The sequence below is a fragment of the Chenopodium album genome, chromosome 5 (genome assembly GCF_948465745.1).
Source record: "Chenopodium album chromosome 5, dcCheAlbu1.1, whole genome shotgun sequence".
NCBI classification, from domain to species: Eukaryota; Viridiplantae; Streptophyta; class Magnoliopsida; order Caryophyllales; family Amaranthaceae; genus Chenopodium; species Chenopodium album.
In genome coordinates, this window is record NC_137838.1 from 5,587,557 (window position 1) to 5,606,168 (window position 18,612).

Consider the following 18,612-nt stretch of genomic DNA (forward strand, 5'->3'; position numbering starts at 1 on the left):
CACTTTATATAGTTGGATTCAATTTCTTAAAGGGGAAGGGTCTAGCCGACTAGCTAGCCACTTTTTAGTTAGGGCTCTAACCCATTGTCTTCCTTATGTGTGATGGAAGGATGACAATTCCTTTAAGCTAGTTAGCTAGTGTAAGTTGGTTTAATACTCTTTTCCCTATTTTATGATGGAGTCCTTTGAACAACTAACCATGACAATTGACAAATTTGACTTGTTAATCTAAGCTTCCTTATGTACGTACTTGCTCTCTTACTTCTCATTTCTCAACCATGCACCTAACAAGGAAGTACAAGTCACAAGTTGCTAGTACAAGATCGAAGCGACAAAGTAATTTTTGCTTCCTGCCTTCCTCTACAAATTCAATGTATAGTGTGTTTTTGTCAACATTATTCACCTAGCAAGTTATTCCGCTATCTCTATCCCAACTCTCAAGGGAGCCACATTACACCTACGCAGATAAAATGCCCTATGTCGTGCAAGAATCTAATTATTAGCTATGAGAGTGAGGGATAGCTAAGGTTTCTTCCCAATTCCTGGTAATTAAGAGTTCGATATTCATCCCTCACTCTTGTAGCTCTCTAGACACCAAAAAATTGAGTATTATCTCTAATAGTTATTCCGTCCCCAAAAGACAAATATCAGCAAATTAATCTTCACCAAAATATTGTAGGGATCGAGATTTAAATTTTTACCTCTCACTCAAAACCAATCACTATGCCCCAATAATGTGATGTGTATTTAAAATTCAGTTTAAAAATCTAAAACTGAATTTTAGATACGCATCACATTTATTGCTTCACTTAATGTTAGAGCACATTTTGATTAAACATATAGGCATATGGCATTACTCAAATGATCACATTATACATTTATACATATATACATGTGTTTGGATCTCCTTGTGAGTTGTGACATTGAGTAAAGGGAGAAAGTCAACGATAATATGATAAGCTCACCGAGCCGCAATGTAAACAGAGATGATAGAAATTTACACCGATTCAATCTTCAATTCATAAATAGTTCAGCCAAGATTCAAGCTATAAATGTGCAATAACTTCAATCTATTATACTAAGTATATGTTGACACCATAAGTTCATGACGATACATTTGCACACTCTTCGGATTGCCACTAGTAGTCTTATTTATATACGGCAATACCAATCTCTAATTTTGGAAATTGTAAGTATGATTTTTTTTTTTTTTTTTTTTTTGAATAGTACTCCGTAATATGTTTTAGTTTTTGACAAAGCATTCAAGTATGATTTAATTGCTAATGAGACATGATTATTTATTTTCATTTAAACGCTATAATTTTAATCACTTAATTGTCTAATCATATAAATGTAATAAGATTTTTTTTATTTTTTTTAAAAAATGTTAGTGTAATAAGTCCATTTACATGCGAAGTATTAAGTAAAATAAAGTACAGTAATTGGTATGATAGAATGATTAGAAACTCGTGTTACAACTCAGTTTAATAAGATGTCTTTTGATATTAAAGGAGGGCCGACATAATACGAGTACGGAGTAATATTCTTCAATAATCAATGAAGTATCGATCGATGAATTACTTGACGAAATTGACATATGGCATTTAGGTTCACCTAGTTTTGGCCACACGCTTAAAAGTTGTCGTATTGCTTTGAGTGAAAGTAGGCTAAATACTCCTAATTAAAAAAATTCCAATGTCAAAATCATCTTCCAAATTCCGATCATATAGTGGAGGTAGGAGGAAAATGAAAAGAGAAGTCAACGAGAAGGCTAACATCAATATTAGCCCAACATTTGTATTCATATACGAAGTATTTAAACTTTTATTACATTTTTATTTTATGTGTAGTACAATGTTCTGTACTACTAATTCTTTCAGTACCAGAATTAATGACTGTAAAGTGTCGAAACTTTGCTGATTTTCATTTCTGGTCAAGTATCTTTTTTTCCCATGTCTATAAATCCTCAATCATTCCTCATTTCTTCTCCATTCTCTGCAATTTTTCTTGTTCATTCAAGATTATAAATTTGTTCTTTTTTATAAAAATTCTAAAACACCCATTTGATGATTTGGGGTTTTTGTTAGATTATCAGGAGTTTTTATGCAAATTGATTGCATATTAGGGATACCCATTTGCGTGGAATTGTTCATGTTGGGAAGAAATTCATGATATTGGAGGAGCAATAGCTGGGAATTTTGTCTTTGCAAACGTCACATAATCTGAATTATTTTTGTTTTTTTGGAAACTATTGAAGTGAGGTAATAATTCTTGGCATTTTTCTCTTCTCAGAATTTGATTATTACTTATTATAAATAAAGTTATTGTTTTTTTATTAGGTTTTGTGTGGACATATGCTAGCTTAATTGGTATAGTCTTTAGGGTGGCTCCAAAAACCCGACATTAAATCCCGTCTACATCATTGTTGTTGGTGTCTCTCTATACCAGTTACTAACTACGGTAATTAATTACAGGAAATGGGAAGTAATGGTGAAATGAGGGAAATGGAAAGAGAGGATTTTGAAGAGCAAAACAAGGTGCAAGAAGAAATAAAGAGAGTGCCACCGTGGCAAAAACAAATTACAATAAGAGGAATAATTGCCAGTATATTAATTGGGATTATTTACAGTGTGATAGTGATGAAGCTAAATCTTACAACTGGTCTTGTTCCTAATCTTAACGTCTCAGCTGCTCTTGTTGCTTATGTTGTACTTCGGAGTTGGACTAGTTTGCTTCAGAAATTTGGGATTGTAACCACACCTTTTACTAGACAAGAGAATACTGTTGTTCAAACTTGTGCTGTTGCTTGCTACAGTATTGCTGTTGGAGGTTAGATAACCAACCTTTCTAACTACTAGTTTTAAATTGCTAGATACATGATGTTATGATGTCCAATGTTTGAATTGTACAATTTTGTTATATCGATGTTACTTGGACTTTTCATTTCACCTAGCACACCTCAAAACCGGTCTTGCTATGTTTTAAATGGTTATAGTTTGACATGGGTGTGGATATTTGGCACTTCATCATATTTGAACTAAAACATGCAAATTTTTTAATAAGATGGCCAAGTTTGACACTTAGGCACGTACAAGTGTACAACGTACGACATAAAACACTAGTCACTGTGTCTGAGACTGAGACTGAGACTCTGACTCTCTGAGTAACATAGTATATGCTTATACATGGTAGCAGACCTAGCAGTAGACACAAGTTTGGTAACTTTGTTACATAAGGCTTAACTAATAGTGTGGCAATACTGGTCTGTTAGTGTACAGAGGCTTAAGGCAACCCTATTTAGTTTAATTTATTAGTGTTATTGAACTATAGCTTAATTTGCTGTTATGTGATATTTTATTTGGTTTACTACTGCATAACTTGTAACAGTATTTTACCTTACATATTTCAAATTACAGGTGGTTTTGGATCATATCTATTGGGTCTGAATAAGAGGACATATGAACAAGCTGGGGTCGATTCGGTGGGAAATGACCCGAATAGCTACAAGGAGCCTAGAGTTGGTTGGATGACTGGATTTCTCTTTGTTAGCAGTTTTGTTGGGCTGCTGGCTTTGGTTCCTCTAAGAAAGGTCTGTATTAATTTATCATCCTTTACTTTTCCATATTTCATGTAATAAGAAAAGAGATTCTAAATAAAGTGTATCACCAACAAAGAACTTTTTTATCAAGATAATGGGTATGCAATCACATAGTCACCTTAGAACATTCTCTAAGCTTAGCTATTATGTAGGCTTACTTTATCTTTGTATATTCTCTTGTTAACTTTGCTTCTCCACCTTATGTTTAGTTTTGATTTGGGCATATTGTTGTGGGGTTAAATTCCCACTATCAGATATGGTTACTTTTTATAGCATTTTCGGCTTTCTTGGTCCCTTAGTTCCTATTGAAAGAGAATGAAGAATAATGATAATAATCGTAACATGTGGATTGCGATGAACAAGAACTTTTATTCTTTGTATTGTCCTTCCGTTTTTTCTCCTTGTCCTGCTAATCATATTCGTTTTACTTTCTTTGCAAACATGTGATCTTGTTTGCATCACTTTACATTCTAACGGTCAAGGAAGAGACATCTCCTTATAGGAATGTTTTAGAGAATGACAAATAACATATTTTCTCTGACTCCTATTGTCCTGTAATATCCTCACTTAAACCTTAGATTCTACCATAATGCCTACTGTTTTCTCTTTTGGACTTGTTATTCTCTTAGTGTACATTATTATGTGCAAATTAATGCATGTTACAAAGCTCATATTTAAAAGATCTCTAGAAATATTTTTTTTAAAGTATTTTCAGATGAATAAAAAAAGTTCTTGTGATAATTTGTTAAAATAAACCTTTTGTGTGGATACTTATTGAATAGATTAGATGATGAGTTAAGAATTTCGAGAAATTTGGTTTTCCTTCTCTTGTGCAAGTTGTGTTCATACTACAGCCTATAATTGTCAGCAAACCCTTAAAGGCCTACAGTAATGTACAGAGAGGAACTTCTGCCACTCCTTGGTTCCGTCTTTTTTCCTTAAGTCATAAGATTCATAACAATCGTAACTATATTGAGAAGTTGCATAATTTGCTGCAAAATCATTGTTGTAAGGTTTTACAGTGTATGTCATAACCCCTAAATGTTCTGTAATTTTGATCTGCAGATCATGATAATAGACTACAAGCTAAGTTACCCAAGTGGGACTGCAACAGCAGTTCTTATAAATGGTTTCCACACCCCCAAAGGTGACAAGATAGCCAAGTAAGCTAATTTTAAATAAAATGAACCTAATTTAACCTCTCATGATAAGCTGCTAGAGACTAATGTTAATCGTTGTATTTTTTTATAGGAAGCAAGTTCGTGGCTTTGTAAAATATTTCTCCATCAGTTTCCTATGGGGTTTCTTCCAGTGGTTTTATACTGGTGGAGACCAGTGTGGCTTTTCTCAGTTTCCAACATTTGGGTTAAAAGCATGGCAAAACTCGTGAGTAACCAGTCCTATTTTTTGCCATTGTTTACTCTACCAATCCATTTTTCATAATTGGAACTGTTTGAATCAAATTTTGCAGGTTTTACTTTGATTTCAGCATGACCTATATTGGAGCCGGAATGATTTGCTCTCACCTAGTAAATCTGTCATTACTTTTTGGTGCTGTTTTATCGTGGGGAGTAATGTGGCCACTTATCGGGGATCTGAAAGGAAATTGGTTCCCTTCGTCATTGCCAGAAAGCAGCATGAAGAGTCTGAATGGATACAAGGTGTGAACTGAATTTGGGGTTCTGATTTTCATGATTCAGATCAGTCCCACTTACTACTAATGCCTTGAAAAGTGATGGAAATTCTGACTTTTGCTTTGCTTGTTGATAATCTTTTCCAGGTTTTCATTTCTATAGCCTTAATCCTAGGCGACGGGCTCTACAACTTTCTCAAGATACTATTCTTCACCATTCGGAGCATCCATTATCGCATGAAGGAAAATAACCTAAGCTCAAGTAAGTGAGACTCTCAAATCACCAATTCATGACAAGATATTGACTGAGTTTTGGTGCTTTATAGTAAGGGTGTAAGTAATTCGGATTAAAACCGAACCGAATCGAAAACCAAACCGAATTAGTAATCCGGTTTGGATTTTTTTAGAATTCGGATTGGATCGGTTTGGAAAAATTAAAAAATATGGATTACGGATTGGATTCGGTTTAGGATTTAAAAAAAAACCGAAAACCGAATTATAAACCGAATTTCGACCGATTACGTTAAACCCATTTTTTTTTTCAAAGTATCCAACCACTTTCCCCTTTCATATATAAACTTTAAAAAAAACCTAATTTTCAATTTTCCTTTCACAATATCTTACTCTTTCACAAAGAATGTTGTTAACAAGAAATGATTGTAGGAATTTTCTGGGTGAAGTTCGGGTTTTGGATTTGAATGTTGCAAAAGAAGGGAACAAATTTCGGTTTGGATTGGATTCTAATTTGAAAAACCGAATTAATTCGGTTTGGTTTGGATTGGATTGAATCTTAAATCGGTTTGGATTCGGATTGAGATTTCCGAAACCGAATTAATTTGGATTGAATTCGGTTTTGGCTATAATCCAAACCGCAAACCAAACTTTCACCCCTACTTTATAGTGAGGAGCCTAGCAACTCTATGTCTTATATACATGTGAACCAACCTAGCCCGTGCATGTGGGTTGGATCCATTCTGGGTGTTAATTGTTGTAGTACATACTAGTAATGGACTAATGCTTGATTTTGTGTACAGGTCCAGATGGCCAAAAGCGGGAAACAGATGATCTTCAAAGAAATGAGTTCTTCATGAGAGAGAGAATACCCATTTGGCTTGCATGTGTTGGCTACATATTCTTCTCCGTAATCTCTATCATTATCATACCTAAAATGTTCCCTGAGTTGAAATGGTACTATGTTGTTGCGGCCTACATATTAGCACCTTCTCTCAGTTTTTGCAATGCATATGGAGCTGGTTTAACTGATATGAACATGGCCTACAATTATGGAAAAGTAGCACTTTTCGTACTTTCGGCTTTAGCAGGTAAAGATTCTGGTGTGGTGGCAGGGCTCGTAGGCTGTGGTCTTATCAAGTCCATTGTCTCAATCTCCTCTGATCTGATGCATGACTTCAAGACCGGCCACCTTACCCTCACTTCTCCTCGATCAATGCTTCTTAGCCAGGCTATTGGGACTGCAATCGGGTGTGTTGTGGCCCCACTCACGTTCTTCCTCTTCTATAATGCATTTGATGTTGGTAACCCTGATGGAGAGTACAAAGCTCCCTATGCCCTCATCTACCGGAACATGGCCATCCTCGGAGTGCAGGGCTTTTCAGCTTTACCTCAACACTGCCTGCAACTATGCTATGCATTTTTCGGATTTGCTGTTGTGGCCAACTTGGTGAGGGATGTCTCCCCTAAAAAGATCGGGAAGTGGGTTCCACTTCCGATGGCAATGGCCGTGCCTTTTCTTGTAGGGGCCTATTTTGCCATCGACATGTGTGTTGGGAGCTTGGTGGTGTTTGTGTGGCATAAGTTAAACAGTCAGAAAGCAAATTTGATGATTCCTGCAGTCGCTTCAGGACTGATATGTGGAGATGGGCTGTGGATTCTTCCATCATCGATACTTGCCTTGTTGAAGCTCAATCCTCCCATCTGTATGACCTTTCAATCTTCTTAGACTCCAATTTGTTGATGATAGCTAATAAAATCGATAGAAAGGCTAGCTTATAGAGGTTATTGAAATATTATGGTGAGATATGGAGGTAACTTTTGGAAAATTTTGCACTGAAGAGAATTAACAGTAGTAACACAAAAGCTGAGTTAGTATATATGATACTTAAACAGTTAAACTTACATTAAAGTCAGAAACAAATATACTTATTACATACAACAGCATTGTGGTAATATTGTTTGAACCTTAGTTTGGGCTTGGTGGTGTATTTATACAAATGTATGGAGCAATTAGTAATGTAATAGTAATATCATAGTTTAGCTTCTTAGCCCTTCCATTGTAGCTTGCAGATACTATTGTAACTATTTAGCTCCGTGGTATTATGTTGTACACTTGTACTCGTACTACGCATTAGATAGACTACGCTTATATTTTCAGGCATTAAACTGTAAAGTACTTTTATTTGATACTTCGTATTAATTAGAAAGACAATAATTCCTTTATTTAAAATAAATACTTTTCTCGTATATACTCTCAACATATGTAATTTTGTATAACTACCTTATTTTACTAACAAGACTAAAGATGAACAAGGTCATGAATCTGGTGAACATGACTTGTTATAAACCTATGAAGGTCAACTCTTCATTTTTTTTTTTTAATGTACGTAGTATAAGGTACGGGTTAATAACTTTCTTTTAAAAAAAAAAAAAAAAGTACGGGTTAATAACTAGCTTTGAAACTCGTGCGATGCACAAGTTAAAAGATTAAAAAGATCAATATGAAGTTCTTTGCACAGTTGCTATTGCAAATGGCAGTAGCAGAACAAGTTGCTTGTAATATGCCAGAAAAATTCAATTTGTTTCTGGTGAGACTTCTTCTTAACTCAGTTAATTTCATCCCATTCTTTGCTTATTCCTAAATTCTGATTTCAGATTTCTTCATCATCTTTTTTTATTCTTTTTTGGAAGATGGTGATTTGGGATTTCATTTTTGTTTTAAAGAGCTTTATTGCGAACTGATTGAATAATGGAGATACCCACTTGGGAAATTTTGATTTTTCCCCTTTTTTCCTGCATTTGTACTTTTGCTGAAGAATATTATGGTGTAGGCGGAGCAATAATTGAGGGTTTACCTTTGCAATCGTCACAGAATCTGAATTCTTTGTCGCGGCAAAAAGCTAACACTATTGGGAAGTGAGGTAAGATCTCTCAAAAATGTTTGCCATTATTCTTTATGCTGCATCTTTCCTTCCTTTTTCCCCAAAGTTTATTTGATTCCTTTTGTTTTATTGTGGAGAGAGCACCACAAAGGGCAACGATGAAGACGAGATTTGATCCGAGGTATTGGGGTACCGTTGTACTACCCCAAGACTTAAATTGATTAAATAAGTTGACATTCTGAATTTGTTAGAATTCAGTTAATTTTATTATCAAGGTTAATTTCTAAAAAAAGTTACAGTCTTTGATGGTTTGGACTTTGGGGTTAGTAGCAAATTTTTTTGAGCATATAATCACATAGATTATTGCAGGATATGGGGAGTGATATTGAATTGAAAGAGTCTATTGGAAGAGAAGGATTTGAAGAACAAAACAAGGTTCAAGATGAAACAAAGAGAGTGCCACCATGGCAAAAACAGATTACTGTAAGAGGAATTATTGCCAGTTTATTGATTGGGGTGATTTACAGTGTGATAGTGATGAAGCTTATTCTCACAACTGGTCTTATTCCTAATCTTAATGTCTCGGCTGCTCTTCTTGCTTTCGTTTTCCTTCGGAGTTGGACTAGTTTGCTTCAGAAACTTGGGGTTATAACCACTCCTTTCACTAGACAGGAGAATACCGTTGTTCAAACTTGTGCAGTTGCTTGTTATAGTATTGCTGTTGGAGGTCAGATTATCCTCTCTTTCTAACTTGTGTTAAACGAAGTACAGTAACTGTCATGATGTCCAATATGTGAAATGTACGATTTTGTTGTGGAGAAGCAACTCTGGTATATATATTTTATCAAGAGTGTTGGACTGCAGCCAAACAGGTCAAGACTTAAATGTTGTTGGTGATTATTGCATATCTATGCTATATGGATTCTTTATTTCACCCCAAAAGCTGAATTCAGGTACCTGATAGGCTGATACTCCGATATGGATATGTGTTGGCACCTGTTATTTTGGATCAAAATTTGCAAATATTACGTAACATGACCAAGTTTTATACCTAGACATAAACATGTTTAGGACATTAACAGCCGAGTCTAAATAACTTAGTGTGTACAAATGTGTCTCTGTAGAATCTGCTTATGGCAGGAATCCTGATGGTGAAATGACACTAGTTTCATCATATTAGACTTACTGGCGGTGTATACAAATGAGTCTAGTTGACAAAAACTTCTTTTTGTTTAGTTGTTTCAGTTTTTCATTCAACAAAGCTATGTACTAGTGGACAGTGGTGTATTCATTATATAACTTCATTTAGTGGGCAAAAGCTTAACCTTGATTGGTTTAATTTGTTTAAATATGATTGTATATGCTGTGATGTTATGTGATGCTATAATTAATTGGTTTAGTATGTACTATCACATTATTCAAATAAATATTACGAAGTATTTGGTAACATTTGTATCATGCTACATGTTTACAGGTGGGTTTGGCTCGTACCTGTTGGGTCTGAACAGGAAGACATACGAGCAAGCTGGGATTGATACACAAGGAAACACATCCAATAGCTTTAAGGAGCCAGGAGTTGGTTGGATGACTGGATTTCTTTTTGTTAGCAGCTTTGTTGGGTTGCTGGCTTTGGTTCCGCTAAGAAAGGTTTGATTTGTTTATTTCCCTGTTTATGCTAAGAACCTTTGTGTAAAGTGAACTTTCTAAGAATACATTATCGAGATAAAGAACGAAATTCCCTGGCAGTGTCACCTCGGAACATTCTCTGTTTAGCTTAGGTGAAGCCGCAGTGACAGTGGCACTTTAGAACATTTTTTGCTTAGCTTTCACTGTCCACCTTATCTTTGGTTTGCTTTTGAAAATATGATGTGTGGTTACCTTTTTAGTCTATTGGCTTTCTTTCCCCTTTATTTGCAATGAAAGAGAATAGCTTTTTTTTTTTTCCTCTTTTTTGTATTCATGACATACAATATGTGATAAATAAGAGCTTTTTTTTTCCTCTTTTTTGTATTCATGACATACAATCTGTTAACCTTTTTTTCTTTTTTTTTTTTGGAAAATATGTTATCTTGTTTGCATAACCTTATAGGCAAGGAAGACTAAAACAGGCTTTTAATTTTCTTGTTTAGGACCTTAAGTTCTATGGTACTTCAGTAGCTGCCTACTTATTTTCTTGGACTTCTAAATTTCAGTGACTTCTGTTCTGTGTAAATTAATGTTTCAGAGGGTAATTTTTAGAAGATCATCTGGGACTATTTTTTAAATCTTTTCCAGCATTTGGATAAATAAATGATATTCAACGGTAAATGATGTAAGTAGTATATGCAAGCATATGAAAAAGGCTATAAATAAGTTCCTTTGAACAGAGGAGGTTCAAATTATCTTCTTGTGTGGATACTTAAGATGGTGGATATGATTATCAAGATGTTTGGGTTTTCTTCATCCACATTTTCCCTTGATAGACAAGCACTTTATACCACTTTCTTCTTTTCTTCTGAAGCCATAGCAACATATTAAGCTAATTTATATTTTACATTAGATGATTACAGTATGTACTTTTACCTCAAAATTGCTGTGGAGTGTAATCATAATTTCAGATTTGATCCCCAGATCATGATAATAGACTACAAGTTACAATATCCAAGTGGAACTGCCACAGCAAATCTAATCAATGGTTTCCATGCCGGTAGAGGAGAACACGAACCCAGGTAAGCCAAATTCATTTACATCTAGATTCATCTTTCTGACAGTAATCTCCTGGAGACCAATGTAGACTTGTAAATATTTTGCAGGGTGGAAGTCCATGGCTTTGTGAAATATCTCTTCATTAGTTTCCTATGGAGTTTCGTCCAGTGGTTCTATTCTGGTGGAAACCAATCTGGCTTTCCTCAGTTTCCAACATTTGGGTTCAAAGCATGGGAAAACTCGCAAGTACTTAATCCCTTTTACTGTCAATTTCAGTACCACCTGATACCAATCATAATCTTAACTATCCGAATTGAATTTTGCAGGTTTTACTTTGATTTCAGTATGACCTATATTGGAGCTGGAATGATATGTTCTCACCTAGTAAATCTGTCATTGCTTCTTGGTGCTGTTCTATCGTGGGGAGTGATGTGGCCACTCATTGGTGACATGAAAGGAACATGGTACCTCTCATCTTTGCCAGAAAGTAGCATGAAGAGCCTAAATGGATACAAAGTAGGTATTGAATTAGGCAATTCACAATTTCACACTCCTTAATGTTCAGATTCATGATTCACACCTCTTCTCTAAAACTAATCAAAGCTAAATGTACCTTCAATATTGATGACATTTCTGATCTTTCCTGCACTTTCTGATGCACTTTTGCAGGTTTTTATTTCGATTGCCCTAATTTTAGGTGATGGGCTTTACAATTTTTTCAAGACACTGTTCTTCATCACCCGAAGCATCCATGATCGCTTGAAGGACAAAAATCTTAGCTCATGTAAGTGAGATATCTACTAATTTATGACAAAATATTTACTAAATTTTGGTGCTTCATAGTTTATAGCAAGGATCCTAACAACAAGAATTATTTAGTGGGTCTTTGCTGAGTCACTTTACCCTGACTAAGTTTACATGATTTGAGTCAACCTAAACCAATGTGGTTTGGATTTATTTTGGGTGGTGATGGTTAATAACTAGTAAGGGGCAACTTGACTCTGTCTATACCAGGTCCAGATAATGAAAAACAGGTGCTAGAGGATCTTCTAAGAAATGAGGTCTTCATGAGAGAGGGAATTCCTGTGTGGCTTGCATTATTTGGCTACACATTATTCTCCATAATCTCTATTATCGTGATACCTGTACTGTTCCCGGAGTTGAAGTGGTACTATGTTGTTGTTGCCTACATGCTAGCTCCTTCTCTCAGTTTTTGCAATGCCTATGGTGCTGGTTTAACAGATATGAACATGGCCTATAATTATGGAAAAGTTGCACTTTTCATGCTTGCTGCTCTAGCGGGTGAAAATACTGGTGTTGTTGCAGGGCTTGTGGGCTGTGGCCTAATCAAGTCCATTGTTTCCATTTCCTCTGATCTAATGCATGATTTCAAGACTGGCCACCTTACCCTCACATCCCCTAGGTCTATGCTTCTTAGCCAGGCTATTGGGACTGCAATTGGGTGTGTGGTTGCTCCACTCACATTTTTCCTGTTTTACAGTGTGTTTGATGTTGGTAACCCTGATGGAGAGTACAAGGCTCCATATGCCCTTATCTATCGGAACATGGCTATCCTCGGAGTGCAAGGCTTTTCTGCTTTACCTCAACACTGCCTGCAACTATGTTATGCATTTTTCGGGTTTGCTGTCATGACCAACTTGGTGAGGGATACCTCTCCTAAAAAGATCGGGAAGTGGGTACCACTTCCAATGGCAATGGCTGTGCCTTTCCTCGTAGGAGCTTATTTTGCCATCGACATGTGTGTTGGGAGCTTGGTGGTACTTGTATTGCATAGGTTAAACAGCCAGAAAGCAGTTTTGATGGTTCCTGCAGTGGCTTCAGGACTGATATGCGGAGATGGGCTGTGGATACTTCCATCATCGATATTTGCCTTGGCAAAGCATAAGCCTCCCACCTGATGATGGTAGAAGCAGGTGCAGGAATAGATTGATAGTAGGCAAAGCTTATAGAGAAAGATACTTAAATTATGATTCTAAAGGCGAATCAGTCAATACGACACCAACTACATAGAAGTGAGAGGCAAAAATAAATACAAGCGATACGATAGTGCTTTGATAGAAATCATAGAATTGACTGTTGATTTTATGTTTTAATCTCATACAAGTAGCTAAGTTGCTATGAAGCCTTTATTTTCTGTAGACTTGTGAATAATTTGCTAGTTCTCTGTTTGTAATACAGGGCATTAGCTTGTTTATTAGATGTTATATGATTGGATTTGGACTGAATTAATAGTCTCAAATTAGTCCTAATGTATATTATACTTTGGGTAAGGCAATACTCTGTATATGCATATATTGTCGAGAGTATGTCTGAAGTAATGATCTCTTCGCCAAAATTTCATCTGTCTTATTTAATCCTACTTGTATTCATCTTTAAACTTATTTTCCTACATGCTCCTTTCTCATTTTGCATGTAAATTAAGGAAGGTGAAGGAAATATAAAATCAAATGTGAAATACACTAGGAATATTTACAAAAGAAATTATACTTTGGTTTTCTACTTGAGACAACGAAAATAAGGTGAGGTGAAAAGGCTAATTTGGTACTCCATATAACACTGGAAAAAGAACAATTTTTTACCAATAATTAAAGTGGTAATATAAAGGTTACTACTTACTTTTAAATCATAATCAACAATATTTTACCAATAATTTAAGTATTTTTTACATGCAGTATTTATTTTTATTTTTTTTGAGAAAAAAAAAAGTATTTAATTAGTGCTACGAATATGAATTTTCTGACATTATACTAAATAATAGTATTCCGAAATTAGCTACATCCCTCACATGTCCCAAGACTCCCAACTCTCCCAAGATTCCCAACCCAAACAGAACAAAAACCATAATAAAATAATTATTTTAAAAAAAAAAAAAAAAAAGTAAATATTTTCCCACCGAACATTCATAATATCTGATTTCTAAAATTAGTGAAGAGAAAAAACTTTAATTTTTTTTCCCACCTCTACTATACAAATTACAAAAATTATTTAAAAAACACCCAAAAAATCAATCGATAAAGCCAGTCTTTTGAAACACAGCGTTTCGCACAGTAGTCAAATCCCTGCCCTTAAGAGTTCTTCCAGCACCTTCCATAACCGAAAACGACGTCGCATTATGCGACCTAGCAACAATCTCATGAGGCGGCACCATCTCTTCACCATCATCATCCAACAAATCACCACCATCATCAACTTCATCAAACCGGCCCAGCCCAACAAAAGCCCGCTTCCTACGACTCCCAAGCCCATTGGGCCAAACGGGGACATTAACAGGGGCCGACTGATGAAACTTCCTCCCATAATAGTAGCCCGCTAACCCAGGCCCATTTCCACGACTGAAAGAGGATGAAATCATTGAAACTGGAGACGTCGTCGTTTTGCGTTGGATTGAGGTTGGGCTTCGGGGTTCGTCGGGGGTGAGTAAGGCGGCGGAGATTCCGGTGGCTGAGGAGATTGTAATTGCCGGGTTTTCAACGGCGGTGGTTGTCTTTTCCGGCGAGGATGAGGTAGACCAAACGACGTCGCATTCGTCGAATTCTTCTTCTTCATGTTCTTCTTCTTGTTCTTCTTTGTGTTGTTTGGGGTATTTGTTGAGAGTTGGTGGGTTGAATGAAGTGGTGGTGAGAAATCGAGATGGTTTCTGCACCATTTTTAACGGCGATTTTGGTGTCTGAGTTTTTGGGTTGAAGAAGATGCAAAAATAAAAATAATAAATGAATAATAATATCTGGGGATTGGAGAAGTAACGGAAAATTTATGAGGTGGGGAAGAGAAAGAGAGTAGTAGTAGTGTGACTGCGGTGAGTGGAAAGGAAGAGGGTGAAGTTACAAATTGTGGGGAAATTAATTTAGGCCACACGTCGTGTGTTACGAACCTTCTCAAATGCGTTGGATTTTTATTTTTTCATTATCATCATGTGGAGATTCTGATGGGAAATTATGTGTTACATTGTCAATTAGTTATTTATATTCTCTCCGTTTTAAATTACTTGATATAATCGCGTTCTTAAAAAAATTTACTTGAAATAACAAATTAAGATCCCATTCTGTAAAAAAAAAAAATAGAGTTTTTGGCACATTAATTATTGATTTACTTAATCTATAAGGAATTATGATAAATGGATTTTTTAACATGTTACCGTACCATAAAACAAAGTTAAAAATTATCAAAAGTTACCCTTTAATGAATGAAAGTTACCCTTTAAACATATATAAGTTACCCTAATAGGTAAAAGTAGAGTGCAACTAGGCGCATAGCTCCTATATGTGTTTGTAAATATATAGGAGGGCAAAAGTAGAGTACATTATAATGTACCATTATGCATATATAATGTACTGTTATTATATAAATTGTTTGAATAATACTTTTTGTGTACTATTATGCATGCAGTGGTACTTTTTACCATCATATACGTTGAATATTTTCCCATAAAATATTTACCACATATCACCTAATATACATGTAATGGTATATTTTTCATCCTATATGTTTGCTAAAACCCATAGGAGCTACGCGCTATGGGTTACGGTAAAATAAAATCGATAATGGGTGGTAATTTGAGTAGTTTTTTAATTTAAGGGGTGGTAAAATAAAACCAAAAATTAAATGGGTGGTTATTTTGAAAATGGATACATTTTTTTGTGCTAATTTCCAAGTCAGGTTATTTCCAAGTAAGTTGATATTCAGGTTCAACTAACTATAAATAGATAATTATCATTTTTATCAAGCTAATTATTTCCTTTGACTATAATGTATATTTCAATATACTAGGGAACTATAGTTTATAATTTAGAAAGATAACTATCTCCTTTGATCATACAACTATAATATATTTAATTCTTAAATTTGAGGATGATGCTCATTTTCTTTGCTGGCCTGGACCGACTTGGTCTCCCAAGACAAAATGCTTTGATCAACAATAATAAGGTGGTATAAATTACATTTAAGGTGATTTGAAATCTGGTCAGGAACAATTTGGGTTGAATTTAGGTCGGGTCAATAACAAGTCGTGATAATTTCGAGTCAGGTTAGTAACAGATCGGGTTGAATTTTTGAGTTGGGTAAATAATAGGTATGACAAAATTCGGGTCGGCTCAATAACAAGTCGGATTGAATTTGGGTAAGGTGACTAAGGTCAATAACAAGTTGGGATAATTTCGGGTCGGGTTTGTAACAGGTTAGGTTAGATTCGGGTCGGGTTAGGAACGGGTCGGGTTGAATTCAAGTCAGGTTAGTAACAAGTCAAATTAAATTTGGGTTTTAACGGGTTAAAACGGGTTTGGGTCAATTTCAGTTCAAGTCGAATTCGGTGCAAGTTAATTAAATTGGCCGTTGTAAATCGGTGCAAGTTGTAAACCGGTAAATTGGCCGTTCAAAAGCAAATTGAATGGTTCCACACACCCAATTGGACTCCCGGAGGGTATTAGGGACCATGGTAAACATTTCGACAATTTTTATTTCCGAGCGAAAAAAAGTCAAAAAAATTCCAAAATAAAAGGCTAATATCCACGTTTTTTGAGAAATTTTGGAGGTTTCGGGACCCGGTGTCGAAAATTCTTGAAATTCTATGGGATACATCTTGGGGTCATATAATGTCGTTTGGAACCGTATATGATCATTATTTATTGTCATAAATGTTCGTGGTAGGCTTAAATTAATGAAATCGGTGCAAGCTGTAACTGGAAAATTGGTCGTGTAAAGGCAAATTGGATGGTTCCACCCACCCAATGGGACTCCCGGACGGTATTAGGGACCATGGTAAACATTTCGGCAATTTTTATTTCTGGGCGAAAAAAAGACAAAAATTTCAAAATTGAAGGCTAATATACACGCTTTTTGAGAAAGTTTGGAGGATTCGGAGCCCGGTGTCGAAAAGTCTTGCAATTCTAGGGGATACATCTCGGGGTCATTTAGTGTCGTTTGGAACCATATATGATCATTATTTGTTGTCATAAATGTTCGTGGTAGGCTTGAGTTAATGAAATCGGTGCAAGTTATAAACCGTTAAATAGGTTGTTTAATGGTAAATTGGATGGTTCCGCCCACCCAATTGAACTCCCGAAACATATTAGGGACAATGGTAAACATTTCGGCAATTATTATTTCCAGGCAAAAAAAAGTCTTAAAAATTCCAAAACTAAAGGCTAATATCCACGCTTTTTAAGAAATTTTGGAGGTTTCGGGGCCCGGTATCGAAAAGCCTTGAAATTCTAGGGAATACATCTCGGGGTCATATAATGTCGTTTGAAACCATATATGATCACTATTTATTGTCATAAATGTTCGTGGTAGACTTGAGTGAATGAAATCGGTGCAAGTTGTAAACCGGTAAATTGGTCGTTTAAAGGCAAATTGGATAGTTCCACACTTCCACCCACCCAATTGGACTACCAGAGGGTATTAAGGACAATGGTTTACATTTCTTCAATTTTTATTTTCTGTTGAAAAAAAGTCAAAATTTTCAAAAATTAAAGGCTAATGTCCACGCTTTTTGAAAATTTTTTGAGGTTTCGTGGCCCGATGTCGCAAAGTCTTGAGAATTTAGGGAATACATCTGGGGGTCATATAATGTCGTTTGGAACCACATATGATCATTATATGTTGTCATAGATCTTAGTGATAGGCTTGAGTTAATGAAATCGGTGCAAGTTGTAAACCAGTAAATAGGTCGTTTAAAGGCAAATTGGATGGTTACACCCACCCAATTGGACTCCTTGAGGGTATTGGGGACCATGGTAAACATTTCGGCAATTTTTATTTCCGGGCGAAAAAAAGTCAAAAAATTCCAAAATTGAAGGCTATATTCACGCTTTTTGAGAATTTTTGGAGTCTTCGGGGGCCTGGTGTCGAAAATTCTTGAAATTCTAGGGAACACATCTCGGGGTCATATAATGTCGTTTGGAACCATATATGATCATTATTTGTTGTCATCATAAATGTTCGTGGTATGCTTGAATTAATGAAATCGGTGTGAGTTGTAAACCGGTAAATTAGTCGTTTAAAGACAAATTGAATGGTTCCACCCACCCATTGGACTCCCAGAGGGTATTTGGGACCATGGTAAACATTTCAGCAATTTTTGTATCCGGGCGAAAAAAAGTCAAAAAATTCCAAAATTGAAGTCTTATACCACTCTTTTTGAGAAATTTCGAATGTTTCAAGGTCCAATGTTTAAAAGCATTGAGATATTAGGGGATATATCTCGAGGGTCATATAATGCCGTTTAGATCCATATATGATTATTATATGTTGTCATAAATGTTCGTGGTAAGCTTGAGTTAATGAAATCGGTGCAAATTGTAAACCGGTAAATTGGTCGTTTAAAGGAAAATTGGATGGTTTTACCCATCCAATTGAACTCCCAGAGGGTATTAGGGATCATGGTAAACATTTTGACAATTTTTATTTATGGGTGAAAAAAAGTCAAAAAATTCCAAAATTGAAGACTAATATCCACACTTTTTGAGAAATTTTGGAGGTTTCGTATAGAGCTGTCAATTCGGGTAAACGGGTCGGGTTTGGGTCAGTAAAAGTGGGTCGGTTCAACTCGTGTCGAGTCAATT

At 35.6% G+C, this 18,612-nt stretch overlaps 2 protein-coding genes across 5 annotated transcripts; both read left to right on the top strand.

Moving 5' to 3' along the window:
- The first annotated feature begins 1,803 nt into the window (after positions 1–1,803).
- Positions 1,804–7,378, top strand: LOC145631651 (metal-nicotianamine transporter YSL3-like). Its single transcript, XM_081683777.1, has 8 exons — positions 1,804–2,261; positions 2,475–2,829; positions 3,417–3,589; positions 4,664–4,761; positions 4,850–4,984; positions 5,070–5,259; positions 5,379–5,493; positions 6,266–7,378. The coding sequence occupies exons 2-8, from the start codon at positions 2,478–2,480 to the stop codon at positions 7,189–7,191; spliced, it is 1,989 nt and encodes a 662-aa protein (XP_081539903.1). The 5' UTR covers positions 1,804–2,261; positions 2,475–2,477; the 3' UTR covers positions 7,192–7,378.
- Positions 7,379–7,527: 149 nt separating this feature from the next.
- Positions 7,528–13,382, top strand: LOC145631652 (metal-nicotianamine transporter YSL3-like). Of its 4 annotated transcripts, XM_081683780.1 has the most exons (10): positions 7,528–8,053; positions 8,297–8,386; positions 8,487–8,528; positions 8,717–9,074; positions 9,822–9,994; positions 10,958–11,055; positions 11,140–11,274; positions 11,359–11,548; positions 11,702–11,816; positions 12,047–13,382. In XM_081683780.1, the coding sequence occupies exons 4-10, from the start codon at positions 8,720–8,722 to the stop codon at positions 12,949–12,951; spliced, it is 1,971 nt and encodes a 656-aa protein (XP_081539906.1). In that variant the 5' UTR covers positions 7,528–8,053; positions 8,297–8,386; positions 8,487–8,528; positions 8,717–8,719; the 3' UTR covers positions 12,952–13,382. The 4 variants fall into 4 exon arrangements, with proteins under 4 accessions (XP_081539906.1, XP_081539904.1, XP_081539905.1 ...); XM_081683778.1 differs by having other exon boundaries at positions 8,297–8,622; XM_081683779.1 differs by lacking the exon at positions 8,487–8,528.
- The last annotated feature ends 5,230 nt before the right edge of the window (positions 13,383–18,612 follow it).

Coding starts and splice junctions, on each gene's coding strand:
- LOC145631652 (XM_081683778.1), top strand. CDS start 8,720: ATGGGGAGTGATATTGAATTGAAAGAGTCTATTGGAAGAGAAGGATTT. Junction 9,075..9,821: donor TTATAGTATTGCTGTTGGAG/GTCAGATTATCC, acceptor ACATGTTTACAG/GTGGGTTTGGCTCGTACCTG. Junction 11,056..11,139: donor AGAGGAGAACACGAACCCAG/GTAAGCCAAATT, acceptor AATATTTTGCAG/GGTGGAAGTCCATGGCTTTG.
- LOC145631651 (XM_081683777.1), top strand. CDS start 2,478: ATGGGAAGTAATGGTGAAATGAGGGAAATGGAAAGAGAGGATTTTGAA. Junction 2,830..3,416: donor CTACAGTATTGCTGTTGGAG/GTTAGATAACCA, acceptor TTCAAATTACAG/GTGGTTTTGGATCATATCTA. Junction 4,762..4,849: donor AAAGGTGACAAGATAGCCAA/GTAAGCTAATTT, acceptor ATTTTTTTATAG/GAAGCAAGTTCGTGGCTTTG.